The sequence below is a fragment of the Myripristis murdjan genome, chromosome 9, assembly GCF_902150065.1.
Source record: "Myripristis murdjan chromosome 9, fMyrMur1.1, whole genome shotgun sequence".
Taxonomy (NCBI): domain Eukaryota; kingdom Metazoa; phylum Chordata; class Actinopteri; order Holocentriformes; family Holocentridae; genus Myripristis; species Myripristis murdjan.
The window spans coordinates 18248279-18273281 of NC_043988.1; the positions used below are offsets into that span (position 1 = coordinate 18248279).

Genomic DNA, 25003 nt, shown 5'->3' on the forward strand with positions numbered 1-25003 from the left:
TGATGCCCCTCTCTCTCTCTGACACAGAAAAGCTGATTCATCCAGGCCCAGAAAATGATCTCATCAACCCCCACCTTCTCCCTCTCTCTCTCTCTCTCTCTCTAGCTCTTCCTCCCTTCCTCTCTCTCTTTCTTAAACAGACATCCCTCTTTTTTAAATGAAAACAGGCCGTCCCTCTTGGCAGTGGGCCTGCCGAAATTCAAACAATTGCACATTAGAGCAGCTCATGAGCAGCTCCAATAGAATAGAGTTGTGGGAGAGTCCAAGATTTAAAAGCTTGGGAGAAAAAGGAATCGGTGGAAACCATTCTCTTAACACCGCAAACAAGTTGGCCATATTTTTCACATACTACTTTAACCTAAAATGTGTTTATTTGGCACAAAGTTGGACAGAAAGTAATCCAAATGTAGGACAAACAGAGGTTGAAACCCTCTGTTTAGGTGGCCTACCATCAGTCCGTATGCCAAAAACACTGGACCTGTGTGCTTTTTCCTCTTGGTGTTGGAGTTTCCATTTTGCCCTTTAATGTTCTGAGCAATTGTCCTGGGCAATTTCCCTGAATGAACCCTGCAAAAGCAAAGCAGCACATCTACGCAGTGTCTCTTCTGGGGCCTCTCCAATTTGGGCCAGTTTAGCAGTCCTCCTCCCCCACACTGAGAGCTTCCTTGGGTGTCCTGTGGGTGACAAAAATCCATTTTTTTGTGTCATGCATACAGTAGATCATGCGCTCTTGAATGGGCTACTTTGTCTTACTCTTTGCTCTGGTTGGGCAGACTGGATAACAGTTTTAGTGTCTGTCTCTCTCTCACTATCTCTTTTTAATCCCTAATCTCCTACTGTCTGGGGACTGAGCCCTGTCTACCTAGATCAGAGATCTTTGATTTGTGCATTGTCGCCTACTGACAGATATCCAGGCAATCATCTGAAAATTGACTTCCAGACAGGGAATCCTGGTTAAGGCTTTACTGGCATCAGAAAATATCTTATCCATCCTTTTATTTAATCACCTGTGAAGGATGTGCAATCTAATGGGACATTTACCTCATGTTTGCTCTGTTCCCTGTCCCATGATGAGGAGGCCAGCCTTCATGTCACATGCAACACACTTCATTTTTGTGTCAAGGGAGCTTGCATGTATGTTAACCCCAAATAAACATGTATCAGCCTATTTTTAGGGAAACTGTCTTTTACTAAATAACCCAGAGAGTTTATGGAGACCTTTTGTACTCACTGGCGTGTTTATGTCTGCTGTGGTATAACACTATAATCAGTGATGTAGCTGATGGTAGCCTAAAAAAGGCTAAAATGAATTCCTGCTGGTGAGCATCATAAGGTAACAACAGTCAGTATGAGTAAAAAAAAAAAACATTTGTGAAGCATTTGTTTATTAATGATTATCTGGTTGTTAGTTATTTATGTGATAATGACTGATACACAAACTGATCTTATTTTTGTCTGTAACATTCCTACAGTCTTTAAATTTTCTATAGATCATAGTGTCCTTCTGAGTGGTTGGGAATAATGGGTTAACGTCTGTCGGTGCACGGTGAGCAGGGGGTTAAGTTTTTCCCCTTCTGCCGAGCGTTTATCCCTCATAATGGGATGTGCCACCGAGTCGCTCTGCTGGTCTAAGCTAGAGCAGGTCAACATATTCAGCGCAAGAGGCGGTGCAACAGGGGCTGAGCCTGTCTGTGGGGAACGATGAACTGGGGAGCGACAATGCCACCACTGGTCACTGGTCGTGATTTCAGCGATAAGGAGCTGCCGTGGCTGAACTGATCGGACTGATCCCCACCGACAGACATGGTAACACGTGGATTTATGTGAGTGCGAGGGCCCGTCGGCTATCAGATGAAATAAGTGGCCGACGGATGGGTGTGTAGGCCTATCAGCGACCGCTCCGATTTCATTCTCAGTCTTGGAGCCGGCGATGCGCTCGTTAAAGGAAACGGGCTTCACGCAGACATCCGGAAAACGCATCCATGCGCCACGGCCGCCCCGCATCCCGATATGCGCCTCTGACAATACAAAGCCTTGCTTCAAGGAGCTACTTTGAGATACCACACATGCAAATTGGCATGGGTGAGTCTACACGGTTATTTCGCTATATTTTGAGGATGAGGATTTGGAGGGCAGTTGTGCAATGAGACAATTGGGAATTATTAAGTAGACTGTATTGATACATATTTCGACAATATGGCTGATCAGAGCAACATCCAGTCTGCCGCCTCCAAGAGTATCCGGCCCTTTAAATCCAGTGAAGAATACCTGTATGCCATGAAGGAGGATCTGGCGGAGTGGCTGAACACCCTGTATGACCTAGATATTACTGCGGACACCTTTATGGATGGGCTCGAGACTGGCTGTGCCCTGTGTCGGCATGCGAACAACGTGAACCGCGCCGCGCTGGACTTCCAGCTGGAATACCCGGAGGCTGCACAGTCCATGAAGCTGCCATGCAAGGATGTTGTCTTTCAGTCTCGCAACGTTGTCCCTGGGTCGTTTTTGGCGCGGGACAATGTGTCCAATTTCATCGCATGGTGTAGGCAGGAGCTCTGGATCAAGGACGTCTTGATGTTTGAGACCAACGACTTGGTGGAAAGATGCAACGAGAAGAACTTCGTTCTCTGCCTCCTTGAGGTAGCGCGCCGTGGATCCAAGTTTGGTATGTTGGCTCCCATGTTGATCCAACTGGAGGAGGAGATCGAAGAGGAGATCCGGGACCAGGAGAACCTGCGGGATGCGGGGGAGCCAGGGGAGCAGAGCTCGCCCAGCAGGTGTTTTAGCCGGAAGGAGATCAGTGAAAGTGTGGAGGATGAGCCTGATCCAGAGCCATACATCTGGCAGCAGAAAAGAGTTTTATGTGACATGCGAAATTTGGATGAGTTGGTGAGTTTCACATTGAAAATACAAAAACATACAGTTCACTGTATTTTAGCACCATCACTGAACTACAATGTATAAACCTAGCTAGATCCACTTAAATATTCAGTAAGGCCCCGAACTGTATCATAGCAATCTGGCATACTGCAATGTTCCTGCAGCTCCATTTTTGCACAGTTTTAACCCTCACTGCTCACCAAAGAATTTGGAAAATAGTTTGTTGTAATTACCAGAGCTACACTGCCTCTTTTCTGGGTTCAGAGTAAACACCACGCAGTGTTTTTCTCCTAAATAATGGGAAGCAGCTGAGAGAGGACCTCTCTGCGAGGACGCTGTCCCACAGTAAAGCAGAGCTCTGCCAAAAGTCAAGTGTCCTCTCTGAAAACATCATGTCAATGCCATGAAGAGGGCAGACACCTTACAGATTCACCTGGTGTGTGCATGCATGAAGTGTGTGTGTGTGTGTGTGTGTGTGTGTGTGTGTGTGTGTGTGTGTGTGTGTGTGTGTGTGTGTAAGAGAGCATGGCTTGAGTGTGTTTAGTTAAATTGTTCCTCACCTGCAGGATCAGTGTGTTTTCCACATTCCCTGCATTCTTTCACACTCTGGCTCTGAAAAGTCACAGGTAGGCTAAGCCCGTGGGCATTTCTCATGGATTCTTCCAAGGTGAAATGTCAGCTCGGCCTCCGCTAGAGATTAACAGACACAAGGGTTTCTTTCAACTCGCACAAGATATCATTATCACACTTGTTGCCAATAGTTTCTTTCATTTAGTTGGACAATCAAGCACATTTCATAGAATATATATTGGGCAAACAAGACTGTTATCTGTGCATCATTCCTGATGTTCCTGCACCAGTGCCACTGAAGTGCTGTAGAGCAAGCAGGACAAGTCCTTTTTTGCCAGTCTGGTTCCAAACATGTCCTACGTGCTGTGGAATTTGAACCATCAACCCCTGTCATCCATCTGGTTTAACTGGCTGACCCCTGCCATTGCCTGCCTGACATGTAGCATGTGAGAATGAAAGAGAAGAAAGAGATAGGAAAACTGAATGGTCAGATTTGGACTAACAGAACACATGGTGGAGTTATGAATCGGAAGAGTTAATATTTTAGTGTCGGGGAGAAGAACGAGAACAATGTCTGGGGGCTGAGGGGGAGACAGTCGACAGTCACACTCATGCTGGTCAGCCAGCGGAGCAGAACAATTATTGTATGACCTCTGTAGACAGAAATAGGAGAACATGTGGAGGAGGAGGATGTGTGCTCTGTGTGTTTGTGTGTGTGTGTGTGTGTGTGTGTGTATATCCAGGTTGTATGAGTGTGCATACTCGCTCATATGACTGTGAACTGAGGATTATCCAAGCTGAGAGATGAACTTCCACACAGAGACATTTCAGGACAGCAGCTCACAGGGAAGCTGTGTATGTGTGTCTGTCCTGTTGTTAAATACAGAAACACACACACACACACACACACACATTGTCTCAGGGACAGTGAAGGACAGGGATATTTGACTGGATTTGACCCATTTAAGAGGCATTCTCATTCACCATGCATCTTTGGTGAATTAAATCTCATCCACCCTTCCTGTCTACTGTAATAAATTGCTGCCCTGCAAGCCAAACAGAACTGCCCTCATCAGCAACATGAGGCTCCTCTGCTGCACTGAAAGTATAGTGTTACTGTGCCTGCTGCACACTGTATGCTTCGGTGTATGAAGACATCCTGTCTAATGACATCAGCTCTTTCTGATTCACACTGTTCAAAAAATCTGTGGTTTATATGCTGTACGGTATTTAGCTCAGTTCCACTGAAAGCAGTCTGTGCTGTGGTCTGTTTACCAGAAAACAACCTGGAATTTTTTTTTTTTTTTTTTTTTTTTTTACTTCAAATGAATCAGATAACCTAGGGGGTTTGTTTTATAGGCTAAATGTCCTCAAAATCACCCACTGATTTGGTTTCTTCCAAAGCATTAGGCCTTTATTTTCCTTCATCTTCCTGCAGTACATTTGTGTGTATTCCTCTGTATTTCTGTCTAATGTAGTAGTTGTGCAAGAGATTAGTGCCTCGTTGTTATTAGAAACCTCATTACTAGTAGTCCTAATGAGTGTTGGAAAGGGAGGGAGAGGAGAAAAGTTAAAGGGCTTAGCCATGTTTTCATTGGTCCACAGCTGTGATACCAGACTGTCTGTCTGGTGAGCTGAGCAGTCAGTCACACAGGCTGCATCATCATGGATGGGTTGCATGTCTGTACTGGAGGTTTTGGCTTTTTCTGTCTCAATGACTCATCCAAGAGGTAAAAAAAAAAGCTACTGTAAGCTACTGTACATGATTGTGTACAGGCTGGCACAAAGTAATGCTTTCGGTTTTGGAAAGCGGTTTTGAAATGCATAATTCATCAAAGTATTTGCGATGTCTCTCCCTATTCATATGCATAATTGATGAAATGTCATTTTAAAGAACTCATTTGGAGGCAGCGTCTTATCTATTAATTACCCTGCCGCCCACTCTCAGAGAGATGTGCACAGCAGATCGAGATGCTTGTGGGCAAGCGTAGAAATGCTGTGATTGTTTGGCTCTCATTCAGTGTCATCAGATTTTCTCTATAAAACTGAGATTTGTAATCTGGTTTCTGTTGATTATCCAGTGAAATTAGAAGTAGAATTTGTGAGCTGTGCATGTGTATCCACCAAGTATGTTATGTTGCAGTTCATCTCCTGCAGGAGAAAAACATCACATGAGATATGGTTGCGTAGGATCTTACTTGTTTACTTGCTTAGATACAGTGTTCAAAACACACAAATCACTTATTGAGAGCATGTGTTGAATTCTGTACAATTTAGTTTAATTTTATTTTTAATTTTCTTTGATATTTTTGTTTGCTTGTTTTTACGAAGGAGGTTATTTTAGGCTTGTAGACCTCACTGCATTTGAGTGAGATAGCCCAAAAATACAATTATTAAATAAGCTTAACAGGATAATTCTCTCTCTATTGTTCCTCATGCATTGTTTAGTAGTGGGATGTTATCAAACTAATCTTTCTGCTGAGTCCAGTATTATACTGTATATATAAATACAAGAGGACTGATAATAGGATTATATGTCATTACTATATGACTACAGTAACATTCTGTGTACAGTCATCAGGATTATGTTAAGTACAACTCTCTCTGGTAAGGACATCTGGCTATTCAATACTGACAGTGACTGTGCAGCATCAGAAATAGGTATTTACCAATATTTCTCGTCAGATCACATGTATATGTCACAGACAAATTTCTCAGGTTATGTTAATATTTTCAGGGAGAAAAAAATTGTGAAACCAGTTTGCCAACATTAATGTGAGGAATGTGATTCAGTAACAGACTGAGAAGTGACTCCCTTTCTATCCTTTGTGGAAGCAGCAGATCTGCAAGGTCTCTATGTACAGGAGGTGTCCCATCCTAGGAAGAGCTAAGGTGTATCCACTGACAAGAGGCGCTTCACTTCCTCTGTTTACCTTCCTGGTTACCCTAAGCCCTTATGTAAATACCCACCCTGTGTTTCCCACTGTCCTGCGTGATGTTTTTACTCATCTCACAGACAGACGAGTTTCCACTCTTAAGTTGAGCAAGTGACTGGCGTCACTCTATCCTGAGTGTCTCAGTTCCTATGTAACAGTTTGACTCATCGATAATGTAAGTCTGAGTGCTCCATTTTCCCACTCCTGCTGCTCAAGGCAACATCACGCGACAGACCCTGACAGCAGCTGCTTCACATTCATTTAGTATCTTCACATAATGTTTATCCTTTGCATTAGGGGATTTTCTCAAACATTTCATATCTACAGATTATGACAGTGATATCAGACTGACTTCATATTTCTCTATGCTATTTATATATACTGCATGTATAGCACGAGAAGCCCAAGGCAATGGAACATGGCCAGCTACCTACAATAGTAACCTTTTTGTGTTTTTTCAAGGTCATGCAATATCCGCTCTTCCATCAGTGAACATGGACAGCAGTTAGGCCCTGGGGTTAGCTGTCTTTTTTTTTTTTTTTTTTTTTTTTAAAAGCCCTACAAACTGACATTCCCCTTTAATAATTACTGATTCCATTAATGCACACTCACATTCATCATATGCTTGCTGCATGCATAGATTTCTATACACTTAGCATTATATTTGACCATTCAAACCCAAAGACAATATCAGCAGACCATAGGAGCTTTATGTCCTGAGAGTGTGCCGTTGTAGCCTGCCTTCGCTCCCCATCTTTCTTTCTTCCTATTCACTCATAAAAACTGGTTCATGTCCCTTTTCACCCCAGGCTTCAATATACAGCCCTTGTGTGAGCCCCCTCCTTCCCATCCCCCACTGGAGATGATAAAGCAAATAGCAGAGCAGTATGCCTCTGTGGTGGCATGAGGAGAGGGGACTGGGCCACCACTGCTGTTGACAGTAATGTAATCAAAAGCAATCGTCTCACACTAACATAGACTGATGGTATTGGATGGAGACGGTAACAATTTCAGGCACCAGCGGAGGAGAAGGGGGGAGAGGGGAGTGTGCACAATATGCCTGTATGAACACTCCGCTCCATTAACCTTATGGTCCAATTGATGTATTCAGAAAAAAGTGGTAGAAAGACAACAGATAGTATGCCTGGAGTGCCTTTACTGTACACTCCGCTAAACCCAAGAGGAATGGATTTTACCCTGAGAGAGGGGGTGAGAGAGTATCTGCGAGCGAGCTACAGTACGTGTTAGGGTAAAAGAGAGAGAGTGACAGACAAAAGTAGGTCATCACGGCTTGCTTTGGGTCATACTCGTACGCATTGTTGCGAGAGCATGGCATCCCTTAGTGTTTCTGCTTCTTGTGTCATAGGCACCCCCCCCCGGAAGTGTTTACATGAAAGAAACAAAAGCTAGTGCAGACTGAATTCAAAGGTTTGAAACCTCTTAAAGATTACGTTTTCACCCATTGGGCTTTGTACAGTGCCGGTACAGAACAGATCTCACTCCTCGCCCTTTTCCATGCAGCAGAAATGCATGTGGAAAGAGCTGACTCTACACTTTTCATATTGCTGGGCTTTATTTCTTTATTTCAGTGTGTGATGGTATCTACCATGGGACCAGCAAGATTATGCGCATGATCATCACTCAAGTGTCTGTTTATGTTAATGGGCTTAGACTGTTGAGTTTGTGTGAGTAGTCTGGTTATTTTCTGCACCTGCCTGCGGCCTCTCCAGTCGGGGTCTCAGGTGTAGACTGTCATGAATGAGAAGATAGTCCCTAGCCGGCCATCAACTCGTGTAACTGTGTCCTGGTGACAGCTGTCACAGTGCAGCGATAATGCCGAGTGCTGCACAGCCTCATCAAACAAACTGGCAAATGAGTTGAACACTGGCCTGTAATTTAACTTCCTGTAATGAGAGATCATGTTAGTATTTGATTGAAGGAGAGAGATATCAGTGGCTTTATTCTCATTACAGTATTTGATCTCCATGGGCTCTCTGCATCCTCCCTGCCCCCAGCGAGCTGTTTGTCATGAGGCCAGAAGATACGCATCGATTTTCAGGGAACAGTTTCCTTGCAACGGTAGCTGGAACCTGCCCTGAGCAAGCACAAACCTATTTCATGCTGGCAAAACACAGAGCTGTATAACACCTACAGGCTGCAAGGCATCACTTTTGTAAAGGTTGTACTTAAGCAATTACTGCATTTCTCCTTTAATTTCATTGCACAAGTATAGCCATTATTCACTACATCCATTAACACAGTGGCAGGTTACTGGCATTAACCCACATATACCACCTCGCCCTAAGGTGTTTATCCAAGCGGAGAGTTCAGCTCTGTTTTTTCTGATTCCCCTCTGCTGGTCGAGCCTGTTGGTCCGGCATGCCACCACAGCCTCGGTTCTTGTATGTGCATGATCTCTCCAGTTCTTCCCCTCAGGATCAAGACTGAACAGCATGTACTGTTTTCCATTAACCTATCATGATTATAATTCATAAATTCATTCTTTTTGATGATCTCCTCCCTCTACTTGTCTGATCACTTTAGGAATTAATTTGAACAAAAGGTTGCTCCATGTCTCCATGCTGTGGAATGGTTAGCCACAGGGGAGTCTTCTGTGCAGGCAGTCACTGTGTAGGTAGAAGGAAAGACTCTGATATGGGACTGTTTCAAAATGCCTTCATAAGCTTGAGGAAGTCTTAGTTGTGGGTGGCGGATAAATAACCCCCTCAAGTTCCAAAAAAAACCCCTCCCTGCTGAGCAGGCGCCCCTTGTGGCCTGGTTTCCAAGAATTTTTGTGCTTATCTGATGCTCAGGTTATTTTATCTTGGGAAGATTCCAGTCATGACTGGAGACCCCCAGGGCAAGCAGAAAAACAGAAAGAAGAGTCTTGTTCTGTCATTTTATATAACTCACCCTGCAAGTATGTGTTATGCCATATAATCCCATGAGCAGAAGTGAAATCGCAGAAACGCCTCGTATGTGAATTCCTGCAGGCTGAGTTGTTCCAATGTTCAGTTTTTATTGTTGAAGTTTGGCAATAGTTACCTTCTCAACAATACTAATAAAAAGAAGAGGTTAGAGCAGGCCAGCACACCTCTTTTTGAAGAAGACGCTAGAGCAAAGCGTGGGTTGGCGCCTTGCTGGGTTCTCACATGATGAGAATAGTCATAAGATCAAATGGACCTTGGTCCAAAAGCAAATTTATGAAATGTAGACTAAAGAGGAACGTCCAAACTGAAGTACTGCTCCTTGGAATAGATATAGATTATGTTAAAGTACAAATTATATATTATATTATATTATGAATATATAACACCAAATACTCAGAGATTCAGATTCAGACAGGCTCTTTCTTCGTATTGAGTGCTCACTCTTTATGAAACTGAAATCCAAATTGAGAAATACTTTGTTAGAGTGGAGTAAAAAAATACTGACAATATTCCTTTGTGTGAAATCATGCCAATATATTGTGGAGATATGGTCAGGCCTGCCTTACTGTAGTCTGTGTTATTCCATATTGCAAATCAGTAAAACTAATTGGGAATAGAAGCTATACATCTTTCTCACTCCCACTCCTATTTCCTCTGTGCATCCCTGGTGTTTGGACAAACCTCAGTTTTGGCCTTATCTCTGCCATGATTGGCCCTTCAAATGTTTACAGGTCAGGAAGGAAAGGAATGGAGATACTATGATTATCATGGTGTCTAGCTCTGTTGACACACACTGAGTCCACCCTGAACAGATATGGTGATGTCTGAGCTATCAGACGCTAAAAAATATCTTTATGTTCTGTCAATATAAACTGCTTCCTCAAAGGGAATTTCACAATAGTCCCATAAAAATAAATGGCCATAGAGAATGTTTCATACTGCTCTTGCAAACACATCTGTGCATTCTTATCATAAGATAGATGCAGCAGATTCTCAGCGTAGGGGCTTGCAAAGGATTGTTGAGTTGCAGTTCATTTTTTCTCTCTTTCACTCTCAAACATCTGCTGCTCTTGGTGAAAACTTCTCCCATGTGACCAGCATGCATCCATAATTCATCCTTTAGTTTTTCGCAGTGTTCCAGTTCCACTTCCGCATGTTTCCTGCATGACCTGGCCTTTCTCCTCCCCTTGTACAGTCCCAATTCTAGGTCTTGCTCGTGCGTGCGTGCGTGTGTGTGTGTGTGTGTGTGTGTGTGTGTGTGTGTGTGTGTTTCTGTCTGTGTGTGTCCACTGCTGATTCAGTGAAGACGTGGGAAATGCACACTTTTCCTGTCAGAGGCCACGCAAAGTAAATAATTCAGAGGTTCCTTTTTTCTGTGGTTGGGTTATTATCAAGATCCTTCATGGATTGACTTTTAATACTGTTCAGTATTTCATGAGACACAGAGTTTTTTTTACTTCTCCTCTAGAGCAAAACTTATGACCTCAGCGGGACGGTTCTGTGGGAGGTGTTTTGGTGCTTTAAGGGGAGAGGACTGAAAGGCTTTGCTAAAGACAGGATGAAGAAAGAAAGCAAACTGTACAGTTAAAAGGGGAAGGGTAAGGCTATGTGTGTCTGTTGCCATGGTGATCTTTCCATTAACTCACTGGCTGGGGTTTTTCCAAATGGGGCTTGTCCACCTACAGCCAGAGAGCAAGACGGAGGAGGGACGCAGTGGAGACTGCTGATGGGGGAGAGAGAGAGAGACAGACAGACAGAGAGGGAGAGTTGGACCAAGCAGAGCTGGAAATGTCAGCAAAACAAAGAAAGCAAAGTCAAATATAGCTCTGGTGTGACACTGTGTTACTCTAAATACCCAAACCAAAACTGAAGACTGATAGATGAAAAGGCAGGTGAGAGGGAGAACAGAGAGGCAGGTGAAATGCTGGGACTTAGCACTGATTCCACCCTCCTCTTTAATTAGCATGTGACATAAAGAAGGGTGCTATTTGCAGAAAATAACAAGGTCCCACCCTAATCTTATGAATACGCCATAATCTAGGCGTTCAAGGCCACGCTGTCCAACCCTCAATACACACACCACAAGCCTGTCATATCCTTTGAGCTTGTTACACACATGGCACTGTACACACAGCTAAAGGGTGGGAACTCACAACCTGAAAGCTCCCTCTGACATGTCATTTGCTTACGTAGCTAAGTCTGAATCACATTCCTGTCCTTTGTGATGGCTGTGTAGTACATGTGCGCCACACACATGAATTAAGCACTTATTGTTCTTCCATTCCTGTGTTCGCCTCTCTGACCACTTTGCTGCACGGCTTTCTCCTTTCCTGCTCCTGGTCCCTCGGTCGACAAGTGTGCACACGCCTTTGTCTGAGGGAGATGCCAAGAAAAACATCAAAGTTGTCCAATCCTAGGAGAGCACGGGCCCATGCAACGCAGGCGGCTCTCGCTCCACCCTGCAGCTCTGTCTGACTCCAGTGCCTAATAAGCACCCCAGACCACAGCAAGGGCACCAGCTCTGACTCTTTCAATTCAAAACCCATCTGGCACCGCAGGCCTGCTGACATCACCACTAGTCTGGGTTTTGAGTTCTCTCTGTGCTCAACATATATAGTTCACCACCAGAAGAAACAATGTCATGTAAAGGCCTAGACAGAGGGAAACAAAGAGAAATATCATTCACTGGCATGTCGACATATGCATTTTGAGCTTTTGCTTGTGCGTTTGTGATACTCACGATACTCACTGTGCAGGGTTACAAAAGTGTTCTTGGGAGATGAGGCAATGCTTTTGGTTTTTTTGGTGTGGGAAGGGAGAGAGAGGTGGGGCACGGTATCACTCAGTAGGTGCTTGGAGAGAAAATTTGGCAGGAAGATGACACACACATGCACACAAACACCCTCACGCACACAAAGAGCCACGGCTGCTCATTTCCCTAAACTATAAAATGGAGTCACTGTATCGTTAACACATATAGCGCGCTGGACCAGAGGTGGTGTGGTCGCTGTTACATATATATGACTAAACATGATCTCATATGAGGGAATAGAATTGAGAAACAGGAAGCAATCACAGGCTGAGTACCGTGGCTTCCTCCGGCTCTCATCGGATGCTGTGTCATGTGTTTCTGCTCCTGCTGCTAAACCGGACTGTTTTGTTCTCTTCAGGTGCGGGAGATTCTTGGCCAGTGTTCCTGTCCAGCTCAGTTTCCCATGACCAAGGTGTCGGAGGGGAAGTACAAAGTGGGAGATTCCAGTGCACTGATCTTCATAAGGGTATGATGCTGCCATGAAACACAACACATCACATGACAAGAAATGATTTATCCATGAGCCATGTTTGTGACTGTGCGCTTTATGTTTCCTTTTTGAAGAGGTGGCAGGCATAGCTGGCAAGAGGCGTTTATGGAAATTAAAATAAATTAACATTTTATGGTTAACGAAAATGTTAACATCAAGATTTGCATAAACTGCTCTTCTGCTTTGACTGTCAAATACAAAAATACAGTGCTTATTCACAGGGAAATTTAGTATAGCTAACGGCTCACTACCTCATGGTGAAAGAGACATTTGTGTGTTGAGGAAATATGTTTCTTTTGCCTTCGGTTTTAGCAGCTTTTATCTAGCTGAACTACATTCCAGTATAAAAATTTCTGAGTGTAAGAAATAAGAGTGTAATTGTGCAGTTATCAAACTACTGTGGAATGTAAACTGAGGCTGCATATACTGTATTTGTGCTATTCTTCTGCATAGCACACTAAGCTGTGAAGCCTGCACTGGCTGCATGGTATCAAATGAAGCATACAATGTGGGCATATGGCGTTGCATGTTGAAAACAGGATCATCTCGCAACGTCCAAATAATTCGGCTGCATTCGGTTGCAGCTGAGCCTGTGAATTGTACAGTATATATAAAAGCACTGTGTTTTCTCCCTCTCTTGTTGGTGTTTACATGCTGCCTTGAGCTGGCCCACACCCAGCACACTACTCTGGCCTTTGGTCCCTGTTGTTCCCCAGTGAGACACAAATAGAGCTTTGGGTAATTTCCTGTGTGAGCCCTTATCTTGGCTCCAGCCTGTTTCTACTAGACGCTTTGTCTCAGTTTCACTCCTAAGAGGTACCGCTGCACCCCTATCTGGCCTGTCAGGACGGGGCAGGAAGCCTGGTGGATACCAGGGATCGATTTGATTTCACTTACCTCTCATGTAACTCGGCCAGATTAATGGACTCACAGGATGCCATTCCAAATTGTCTGCCTTTTCAGGATAGATCTGTCTCAAGGTCAATAGTGCCAGTAGTCCCTCAATTTGGGAGGCACCAGTCTTTCCAGGCAGGGGAATGTGGTACATGCTATACCTGCTATCTGGAAAACCTGAGATAAAATTGCCTTTTCTACTTTTTTGGATATCTGTCAGAACAAATAACCTGTGCATTTACTCTTTCAGAAGGTGTAGGCCTGTTTTTAAGAGCACAGAGGCAGTTAGATGTGATTGAACTGTGAAGAGCTATTTCACATGTTAGAACTGGTTAATTGTGACAGACTTATTTATGTGCCTGTACGTGTCTCTGTGCTTGCGCATGTGCCTGTGTGTGTGGAGGGAGAGCCTTTGGCTTGTCAGATTAGCCCCCTCCATACTGTCTCCGCCCTCTCCTTATTCCTTACTTAAGATGACAGTGATTATGCATATGCCCCAGCAGCGACAAGTGCAGCCAACACGCTTCCCTCATTCATCAGAGGGGAGGAAGTTAGCAGCCACCTTGAAAGCCGACAAGCCCCCATTCAACTGCCAAAGCTCTGACAAGGAGTTTGGGCTGAGCAAGGGGCTGGAGGGGAGAAAAGGGAGTGGGGGAAAGTGCTGCATGAATAGAGGGGGAGCGTGTAAGGCATCCTCATCCCAGGGGAAGTGGTCCTCTGTGTGGAAGAGGTGGCTTGGGTTGTGGGGCGCAGCATCTGAAACATGAGCTTGATATTGGAAATTACAAGCAAGATTTTGGGAGAAATTGGTTCAGCCCGCCCCCGCTGTGATAACAAGAAGTCTCTCTGTTCTCTGTTGCCATAGAAACAGGGATTGGGTCTCGATGTGTTTAATGGTGTGATTCCCTTTCGGTGGTTGGGAAATCATGCAGATGAGCCGTGGATGTAGAGCAGTGTCGGTCCCCAAGTATCCACTCAGCCTCATCAGACTCCTTACATGATGGTCATATACCAAAACACCAACAGTAGACCTGTTACTGACATAAGGTCAGAGCAAGTAAGTAGTTTATATTCTCAGGTCTGACAGAGTTAAGCAGATTAGCTGTTTTGACAGAGCTGATATAGTAGGGGAGCAAACAGAGGATGAAGAGGCTTGTAGTGGATTGGCAGAGACCGTGATGCAAAGGTCAGGTGTGACTTCCATGGTTCAGAGTTGAGGAACTGTGTGGTGATACACAGCTACTCTTTTAATCTGCATTTGTGGCCTCTCTCCATGGCCAGGGCCAGAGCCAAAAGCGGCCATGCCACATGTAATTTGGTGCAGATAAGCTCTGTGCCAGCCCACACAGATGCACCCTGATGGCTTTGCCTTGCTTGCCCTCAGAGACACAGCACAACCTTTGAAACATGTGGCTGGCAGACGCTATTACGCAACCCGGGACAGGGGACACATCGACAAGACATCAGGCAAAATGCACTGCCTCATTGAAGACAGCTTCTGCCTGGAGGGAGAGAAGCTCTTTGGGCTGATCTTGTGGATGTATGTGCCTCAAAGAGCAAGGGGAGAGCAGGAAGTCGCATACAGTATCCATCAACCTCCTCTGTTACTGCTAGCGAGGCCCCCCTCTTCTCCCAGCTACTCTCCCCGATGAGTGAAATCATAGAACCGGGGAGAGGAAAGGAGAGGAGGGGTAAGCTGTTACCAAGCTAGTTCACCCTCTGAAAACATGAGGAAGCCAGCTGAGAGGCAGACAGAAACAGAGAGCTGTGGTTCTTTGTTATTCTGCCCTTCTCCATTTAATTGTGAGTTGGCATGGCAATGAACAGGACTCATAATGGCAGCAGCTGGGGGTGATGTGAGAGAAAGAGGGGGTGCGGGGGAGGGAGAGGCAGGGACACAGGCAGGGGTGCATCTAATGGGACTGTTACGTAACACCGAGGCCCAGCCAACCACTCAGCAAGCTGCCCCACTTGTAGAATTTGCATATCTATTGACGTGATCTGCAGACTGTGTGATATTGCAGCATATCAAAAGGAACAGCCATTAGCATGTTTTTTTTTTAATTTAATTTGTGCATGCATGTGTTACTATTTGTTTGTCTATTAAAGCTTTGTGTTTCTGTTTTTCTCCCTCAGGTTCTTCGTACTCATGTGATGGTGCGTGTGGGGGGCGGCTGGGACACATTAGAACACTATTTGGACAAGCATGACCCGTGTCGCTGTGCTGCTTTTGGTGAGGTCACTTCCTATTCCCCACCAACATCTCACAAAGCAGCTTCATTGTTATGTCCTGGTTTTGTAGCTCATTATTCACAATACATGTATGATTTCAAGCGGCTGACTCATGTCTGGTGTAGAATGATTCAAACAAGGAGAACTCAATGCAAGTCTGGAATCATCGAGGAAAAAGGGGAAATTGTTGTTCAGTCCTAGCAGATATATGTGTGCAATACATCCAATCCAATCCAATCCAAATTTATTTATAAAGCACACTTAAAACAACCAGGTTGACCAAAGTGCTGTACATAGGGATAAAAGACATCAGAACATAGAAGAAACATAAAATCATAAAAAGAAAACGTAGATACATAAAAATGTAAAAAACATAAAACATACAAAGTGTAAAAACATAAAACATAAAAGTATAAAAACATAAAACATAAATTACAATACAATACATGAAACTGGAGTCATCGTCATTTCGCATGTTGATTTTTGTTGTCAAGAATTATTTTCTGTTTCAGACTGATGTGTTGATGTTGTATTACCTAGCAATGATTAGCTTATATCACAATGAACCCTTGCCAAAATTATGTACAGCCAAGAAATTTAGTCCTGGAAAAAGTATGCAGTGTTGGAAAGAAAAAACTGTATCCACAGACTCTTTCCCACTGTACTCATTACTGTCTGATTCAAGATAGTGTTCTAGTGTGCAAATGCTCCCTTCACCACAACGACTCGCTAGACCTCATAAACTGGACCAGACAGCTGTCATAACCAATCATATCAGCGTTAATGTTTACACTCATTTTGATAGGCAGCACAGTGATCCTTCCCATGGTCAGGGCTTTAAAGCCACTGGGTGTGATGTTCCTTCCTTGTCCATGAGTCCACATTGCTGCTATAGTGGTGATGTCATGATGATTGGACAGCTGACCATAGCTGTCGCACACATTTTTAACCAAGAAAGGGCCGTGATGAACACACAGTGCTGTCTGTTGATAGGCTGAAGCTATCTGTGCTCTGTAATTGTTTTCCTTAAATGGCAGGATCATCAGAATCACTCTGATAGTTGGTTTCATTTCCCTACCTCAGGGAAGTAGCAGCCTGAGATATGTTATCCACCGTCACTATAAGAGCTTATTGATATGGATACAGACGTCAGCTGTCGTCATTTATTTCTGGACCTTGCTTGATGATTCCGATCCCATGCGATGTGCTGCAGGTGTTTTCACAAGCTGTCTGGCTATGTTGGGCATACATCTGTCCTAACCATGTGTTATCATTTTTCTCCCCAGCCCACCGTTACCACCAAGCTAAGGCCAGTGGCCAGGGTGCCCAGAGTAAGTCCTCAAGTGCACACTCCTCCCGCTCCACTAGCCCAGGTCCACACTGGCGTAATGATGGCATTGCTCCCTATAAACCCCCTGACAGACGCTCCCTAGAGCCTCCCTCCACCTCATGTACCCCCTCATGCTCTACACGGCCTGGCCGCTCTCAGCACCCGTCTGCCCCCTCCGAGTCTGACTCCAGCACTGGGCGCACTCTGCTGCCGCGGCCCCCACGAGACCGCTCAGAGCCCCGCCACTTTAATCCTCTCAGGTGAGTGTGTATATCTGTGCCAGTGTGTGAATGTGTGTGTGTGTGTGTGTGTGTGTGTGTGTGTGTGTGTGTGTGTTTGTGTGTGTGTGTGTGTATGTGCTACTGCTGTGTCATCATGATAAGAAATTAATCTCCCACATCCAGTTTCGCAAGCCCCATTTAGTTTTTGGTGCTTGCTCTTTTAGACATACACACACACACACACACACACACACACACACACAGATGTACACACATGCACATACAGAAAAATGCACATTCTGAAATGGAAGCTACAGATTAGACTAGCACAGATTTATCTAATCTCAGGTGACATTGCTCTTATAAACCCCATCTCTCGTAGTCATTCTACTGCACCATCTAGTGGCTGCAAGAAACACATCAAACATGATTACACCACTTTCCTATACCTTCCGCTCTCCCCTCTACTCTCTTCCCCCTCCTTCCCGCCCTCTGCTTTGCTTCAGTTAATTACACTAATGACTGCATGAACTTGGCTGTGATTCTGCGGCAGAGCTGATCCTCTAGCTTATGCTTCCCTTGCTTCTCCATGTCACAGTTATTTGACTGGATCAGTCTGAAGACAAAAAAAATGTGTTTATTTTCATTGATATGCCTCTGAAATGGCATATCATTTCCAGTCACAGTATCGGCATGTTAAGGTCAGTATACACTATATGGACAAAAGTATCGGGACACCTACACATTACACCTCCAAGATCTTTTATGAAATCCCATCCTAAATCCATAAGCATTAATATGGAGTTGGTCCCTTTGCGGCTAAAACAGCTTCCACTCTTCTCGGAAGGCTTTCTAAAAGATTTCGATGTGTGTTTGTGGAAATTTTTGCCCATTCATCCAGAAGAGCATTTGTGAGGTCAGACTCCAATGTTGGACAAGAGGGTCTGGCTCACAGTCTCTGTTCTAGTTCATCCCAAAGGTGCTGGATGGGGTTGTGGTCAGGGCTCTGTGCGGGCCAGTCAAGTTCTTCCACACCAAACTCACGCAACCATACATTACTGTTACCTTGCTGGAATTCAGTGAGCTCTTTAGAATGAGCCTTTCTTTCACAAATGTTTGTAAAGACAAACTGCATGGCTAGGTGTTTGATTTAATACACTTGTGGCAATAGGACTGAATGAAACACCTGAATTCAGTGATTAAGAGGTCTGTCCCAATATTTTTGTCCCTATGTTGTAGGTCCTTCTGTGGGATTTAAAGATAATTACATCTGCCTGCGCTCCTCACACAGTTGGCAGAAGTTTAAGTTTGTCACATACCTTCCCTATACGTCAGAGTGTGAAGGCGCCATTGTTTAACACAATTAGGAGCTGAGGGGTGGTTTATTTTGGCATCCAGCCAATGTGTGGCTCATTTTCCACAGCAAGCAATGGCTCAGGCCAGACATCAAGGCAACAGCTCTTTCGACTTAACCCTGTATGGGTGGGGCATCCCTTTCAAGCGCACCAGACTAGATAATGCCTAATCTGACAACTATCCCTAGACAACTGTTCACAGCTTTCCTAACTAGGGATGTAGGTCAACAGGTGGGCTTCACAGAGACAAAACAAATATATTGTAATTCACTTGGTAACATACTACATTGCATAGCATATCCATATTTCCTGTGATATTTTTCCAGTAAATAACTGATACATCTCCAAGATTATTTATTGTGGCCTCCGCAACAGATTTAAGGCCGATGTTACATGTGAAATTTAAGAGTTCCAGCCATCATGAACTGGGTTTGCATCGTCATTTTGAATGTTCCATATGGGCTAGGTGACACAGCAATGGTAAAAGCCAGACCTGCAGGCCCCACCAGTGCGTGACAGCGGAGTGGTGTTTGGCAAGGGCAGTGCTGTGTGTGGGGTTAGAAAATCTACAAGACCTATAATCCTGCCCCTAGTTGCTCTCATCTTCCCTGTAATCCCTGTGGCTGTCACTGCACACTGCTCCAAGAAGCACCAAGCCTTAGGCTGGCTGGACGCTCCATGCACTGCAGTGTGTTGTTTTGAGCATCGCACACAAGAGTTCACTTCATGGACTAAAGGCAAACAATATTTACTGTAAATGTGTTACAGCCATGAGACTTGAGTCAGAGGCCATAGAGTGTTATACAGCATATTGCTTCATGGGACCTGTGAACAGGTCCTGCTGTTTTCTTTTTTTCTTCTTTCTTTTTTCTGTTACTTAAGCTTTTAACCTGTTCTCATTGTTTTGAAATGTGCTCACTTGCAATTGTGTTTTATTTTTAGTGTCATAATGTAAAGCGCTCTATGTATTAAAGCGGCTATACAAATACAGTTTTTATTATTGGTATCAATATTATTATTATTATTGTTTCCTCACTCTTTTAACACATACCAGTACTAACAACAAAAATGTATGCATCCCAAATACATTAAAGTGTTATTTTAAACATAGGTAACAGTCCTTCTCTTTTTGTTGCAGAAACAAGGAGACAAAGTTGCCAGTGACAAGGCGTCTATCTGGAGACAGTGACTCCTCTACAGCCTCCTCTAAGGGAGGAGGAGGAGGGGGACGCTACTCAGTGGGGAACACCCCACGTCGCTCTGGTGAAGAGGTAGTCCTACTTGTGAACCGTAAGGAGGGGAAGCATGTGATCGAAAGGCCTGGGGCTGGAGCTCACATCCCAGCCTTGCGCCCCCCACTGCCACGTGCACGCAGCCACTCTCGGGAACGCACTACACTTGCTCCTGCGCTCAAACCTAATCCTCCACATGGACCCTCTGATGGGACCCGGACCTCCCGCACAGAAAGGGGGCGATCCCTTGGGAATGAAGGCCCCCGGAGACTCCAACCTCCACGCTCCCATAGCCAGGGTAAGTTACCTAGCCGCACTCGGTCGAATGATAGCAGCCCTGGACCCTCTTCTGCCTACAGAGACCCACAGCCCCCACCCTCAGACAGACAGGAAGACCTTCGAGCCAAACAAGTACCCCCATCCTCCCCCAGAGTAGGTGGTGGTGTCTCCAGGAGACAGTCATCCTCATGCTCCAACTCACCTGTCAAAGGGGTCCAGAGCAACAGCAGCAGCCCCAGTAAGAAGACTACAGTCACTCCCAGGCCTCCTGCTCCTCGCTCTCCTTCTGTAGGAAAAAGTAGGCTACTGCCCCCAGTCAACTCGGGGGGCCGTCGTTCTCCACACTCCTCCCACCGACACTCTCATCACCACGGATCTCGCTCCCCTCGGACCTCACATGGCCCTCGGTCAGTTGGGCGAGGCCATCATAAGAATTGGGGTGGCCTGGATCACCAACAGCCAGAGGAGGAAGGACTTAGCTTTGGCTTCCAGATGCTCCCAGCGTTGGACCCCCAAAGGGAGCAGGACCTCTATCGCAGCTTTGAGGCTGAGTTCCTGGCCAATACACAGCAGGCCAGAGGAGGCCCTGGCAGATCACCAGGGGGAGCCACCCTGCAGTTGGCTGTCTCTGCACACTCACAGCATGGGTTTGGGAAAGACATAGTACCAGCCACTGCTGATTCTAATGTCACTGACTCTGCTTATTCTTCTTCCAACTCTTCCACCTCCTCCCTGAATGTAGGGGCAAAGATAGGAGCTCTGCCTGACCTCAGGGAATCCAAGAGAACTAATCCCCGTCACTACGCACTGGAGGACCCCTTAAATTTACTGTATGGCCACAGCTCAGGAGGATCACATGGAGACCGTGAGCATTGGGGGGAGCGTGGAGGGGGTCTGAAGAAGCTCCCAGCCATCTCTAGCTCGACTGAGGAGAGGGAACTTTCCTGTCTCCCTGGCCTCAGTGACACAGAGACAGCCAGACTGATGAATCACATCCCTTCACAGACTTCTTTCCCCTCTAGGAACATGAATGGTGACCATGGAGGTTGCCCTCCTACAGGGGTGCTGGCTGGCCAGCAGGGTCAACTTGGCTGGGGCTCAGGGCCTGAGGGAGATGTTCCTCTGGAGAATCACCAACCAAACTTACCCTGTGACCTGGTGTATGATGATGCTAGTGATGACCTTCCTCCCCCAGAGGCGTGCCCCTCACCCGTGGCCTTGCCCCCCTCTGAGGACTGCTCTTTTCAGGACTCCTCAAGTGAAAACTCTTCCATGTGCTTCAGTTTGAGCGAGTCTCGTTCTGAGTCTCCCCCACCATCCTTACCCCTGGCCAACGGCGACACTGATGCAGAAGTGCTGCGGTCTAAGAAAGGACAGAAAAAGGCAGAGAGAGTGCCCTCTATCTATAAACTCAAACTGAGACCCAGAATCAGGCCTCGCACTGACAACAGGCCAGACAACAGTCCCTCACGTATCCCCACTCCAGTCAGCTACAGAGATCTGCAGGCACACGATAACCTCTCCCCCTGTCATACCCCACCACTGTCCCCTCAGAGCTCCCATCCTAATGGACACCCAGCGTCACGCAAGGGCCTGCACCAGGCCTTCACAGATCTGATCCATCCCCAGTCACGCTCCCCAGCCATGGGCAACAAAGAGTGCTCCTACCCTGGACAATCAGGGAGCATGGACACTGAAGCCTGGATGTAGCACAAAATGGATGGGTAGGGCACGGGTGGGGTGTTGAAGGGGAGGATCTGTTGTCATATGAATGCGGACTACTGTGTAAAAAAGACTGGAGACCGGGCTATAGACTGTTTCCATTGCATGTAACACACTCCTTTTTTCATTTAGTTTGGCCCCTTCTTTTCTGTAGGGGGTTCCCATGATTTTTTTGCACTCAAGCCAAATTATTTATTACCAAAGGACTGGTATGTAATATTAATTTTATTTGAATCATAATGAATAGATGGGGATTTTTTTTGCCAATCACAAGATGTCTTGTGAAAGACCCTTGTGAAAATCTCATGATTGATGCGACTGCAGAAAGATAGAGAGAGAGCATATGTGCTGCCATGTGCCACACTGAAGGGCATGGTAAAGTGCCAGGGACTTGAAAGTACAACCCTATAAGCAGTGGAACACTACTACAAATAAATCAGACGGATTGGCTCCCTCTTGTGGTTTGCCACATCCGCTCTGGTTGCCTTGTTACTCAAAATACTGGTAGGATGACTGTGATACCATTTATTGTCACACAGCATTGGTGGTCTTGATTTATGGCATTTATTTTGCTCAGTAAACTCAAATCTACAATACTCTAATATGTAACATAGACATTTAGGTTACCTCCATCATCTCTCCGACTTAACACACTACATGTGCTAAATGTGTACACTACCAATCTCCATACACTTGCCTGTTATTATTACTGTACAATGTCACCTTCTCACAACCAGTCAATGTAGTGCAGTAAAAGATTTGTTTGTAAGTGCTTAGTATATTATAAGCTTTTAAGTTTCTTTTTGAATGCAGTAAAACATCATTTTTACTTTGTTCCTACTGCAAGGTGGACTAAGGGTAAGATAATGTGGACCAGAGAAGACTATATTATGTGTCATTGTCACTGAAACAGAAATGTTGAGTTCTCCCTTCAACAATACCTGGAATTCAATACTAAATATATGTATACGCAGACGTCATATTCTTTGGAGGATGAATGTGTAAATATATGTGCTCACAGATGTGGGCATTGTGTGTATATAACAGGGGTTGACTATAATGTACATATTCACTGTATTAAGTTCTATGCTGCCTTAGCTATGCAATGTTGGTGTTGGAAATGCCTTGACAATTCCCTTTGCCTTAAGATGTATTTGCAGGTTAGTTTTTGAATGTTTTTGCCCAACATCAGTGAAATCTATTAAGCATAATTACATTGCCACCCATTACCAGTTTCTGAAAATAGGAAATGGACAGTTTGAGTGTGAATGTTGGAAGAATGTGGGGAACGTTGCCAATTTTGAATATGAAGAGTACTTGATGCCTCTGAATCCCAGCTAGGCTGTCACATGAGGGACATAGTAAAAGTTATGTGTATCTTTTGAACCACAGGATAACCTACTGAGCAAATTGATTTCAATTTGTCTTTTATATTACTAAATCTATGGGGACACCTAGTGGCTAAAGAAAAAAGTGTTGGACTTTGTAAACAGCACCAAGTAATGTTTTCTTGACATGTCTAGCCTAGGAGCCAAGTGATGCACAGTGCCACTCCTTTCTTCCATACTCTTGGGAAGAAGGTTTTCTGTGCTGATTGATGTAAAGCCAGTAACGGTGGTATGGTAAGGTGAACTATGATACAGAAAGAATTGCTTTGACTTGAGTGAGTGCATGTGAAATAGCACATGAATAATAGATGATGTAATGGATATTAAGGTTCTCTTGTTAAATTCCTGCACAGTTGCCATCTGTGTGAGAGCAAGAGTCTATCTGCGTCTGCTTTTGGCGTTTAACAAGGTTTCAACTTTAAGAAAAAAACATTTTGAACTTGGAAATACGGGGATTAAATTGTCACTTTCTCCAAAAACTCCACACCTGAAATCAGAAAAAATGTCCCAAAGTCTGTATGAATTTTTGATATTTTGCAATGGTTTTTATTACACTGATTGTACAATGCATTCTTGGCTTGATTGGGTCAGGAAATATTTTCCACAGAGAATGTGGGGTCAAGGTCAGCCATCTGAGTAAAGAAAAAAGAAAGACAATTTGCAGTCTGACATTATAAAAATGTTAACAGTGAATGGGGTAGAACTAAAGAGTGTGCATATCTTTCAGTGTACATACTATATAAGAATATGTACAGGGTAGAAGTTAAGCGGGAAGTAATGTTGGTCTTATTTATTTATTTATAAAATGAAGTCTCATCGGTCTCAAATGACAGCTGTGTAACAAGTACTGTTAGTGAACTGTAAGTGTTCATGGAAAATCCAAAGAGAGATGGGGTCCAATATGTACAAATATCATTCTTTCACAGCTTCTCTCAGAAATTTTGCCTGTCTTGCAACACTCAATTCTGATTCTTCACTGCTGTGAATAATTTGGGATGTTAGCAACGTTTCTGTTATGGCCACACTGGCCCAGGTCGAGACTGATTATCAGTTTAACTCAGATGAACAGATTTTACATGTAAACATGCTTTACATGTATTGTAGTTGTCTCTGTTTAGATTAGTTAGTCTGTCCATGATGGCTTATTTTAGAACTTCACATATGCATGATAATCAGCTGGTGTCTGAAAAAAAAAAGAAGAAATTAAACTGTGACGTCATATAACCATGCCATTACATCAGGTAATCACATAGGAGGTGATTATCCTCTCTAAATTTTTTCTTTGTCCTGCACAATTTTGCAAATTTGACAAACCTCACTTTCCCTCTCTTTCTTGTTCTCTCTGCCCCAGTCAGCAAAATTTGAATGTTCATTGTTGGAAATTATTTCTTTTGTTTGCTTCTTTGTTATCTTATCTAAAACTTCAGTTAAATGTGCAAAGTGCTTGACATTGTGGAATTTGTATACATTAAATAGCAATACTGCAATATCAACATTTCACCTTTTTTGTTTTTGAGGATAAAATGCTGTCAAGTTGTTCTTAATAAATATTTTCCTCTGAAGTTTTGTGAGCCCATTTTGGTTTATTTCATTTTTTCCCTCACATTCTTTAGCACAATAGGGACAGACATAAATAAGGTGAGTCATGAAGAGCCGTATTAAGCAACAGAAATTGAGTTTGGGTTGTGGGTAGACCTGTGGCCTTACTGTGCCTTTTAGAGTAGAGCGTATT

General features: G+C 44.4%; 1 protein-coding gene across 1 annotated transcript; it reads left to right on the forward strand.

Annotated features, from left to right (window-relative positions):
- Positions 1-1643: 1643 nt before the first annotated feature.
- On the forward strand, positions 1644-24833 carry gas2l1 (growth arrest-specific 2 like 1). The gene is made up of 5 exons (XM_030060606.1): positions 1644-2889; positions 12487-12594; positions 15649-15745; positions 17031-17334; positions 19789-24833. The coding sequence occupies exons 1-5, from the start codon at positions 2197-2199 to the stop codon at positions 21869-21871; spliced, it is 3285 nt and encodes a 1094-aa protein (XP_029916466.1). The 5' UTR covers positions 1644-2196; the 3' UTR covers positions 21872-24833.
- Positions 24834-25003: the final 170 nt, after the last annotated feature.

Coding starts and splice junctions, on each gene's coding strand:
- gas2l1 (XM_030060606.1), top strand. CDS start 2,197: ATGGCTGATCAGAGCAACATCCAGTCTGCCGCCTCCAAGAGTATCCGG. Junction 2,890..12,486: donor TGCGAAATTTGGATGAGTTG/GTGAGTTTCACA, acceptor TGTTCTCTTCAG/GTGCGGGAGATTCTTGGCCA. Junction 17,335..19,788: donor CGCCACTTTAATCCTCTCAG/GTGAGTGTGTAT, acceptor TTTTTGTTGCAG/AAACAAGGAGACAAAGTTGC.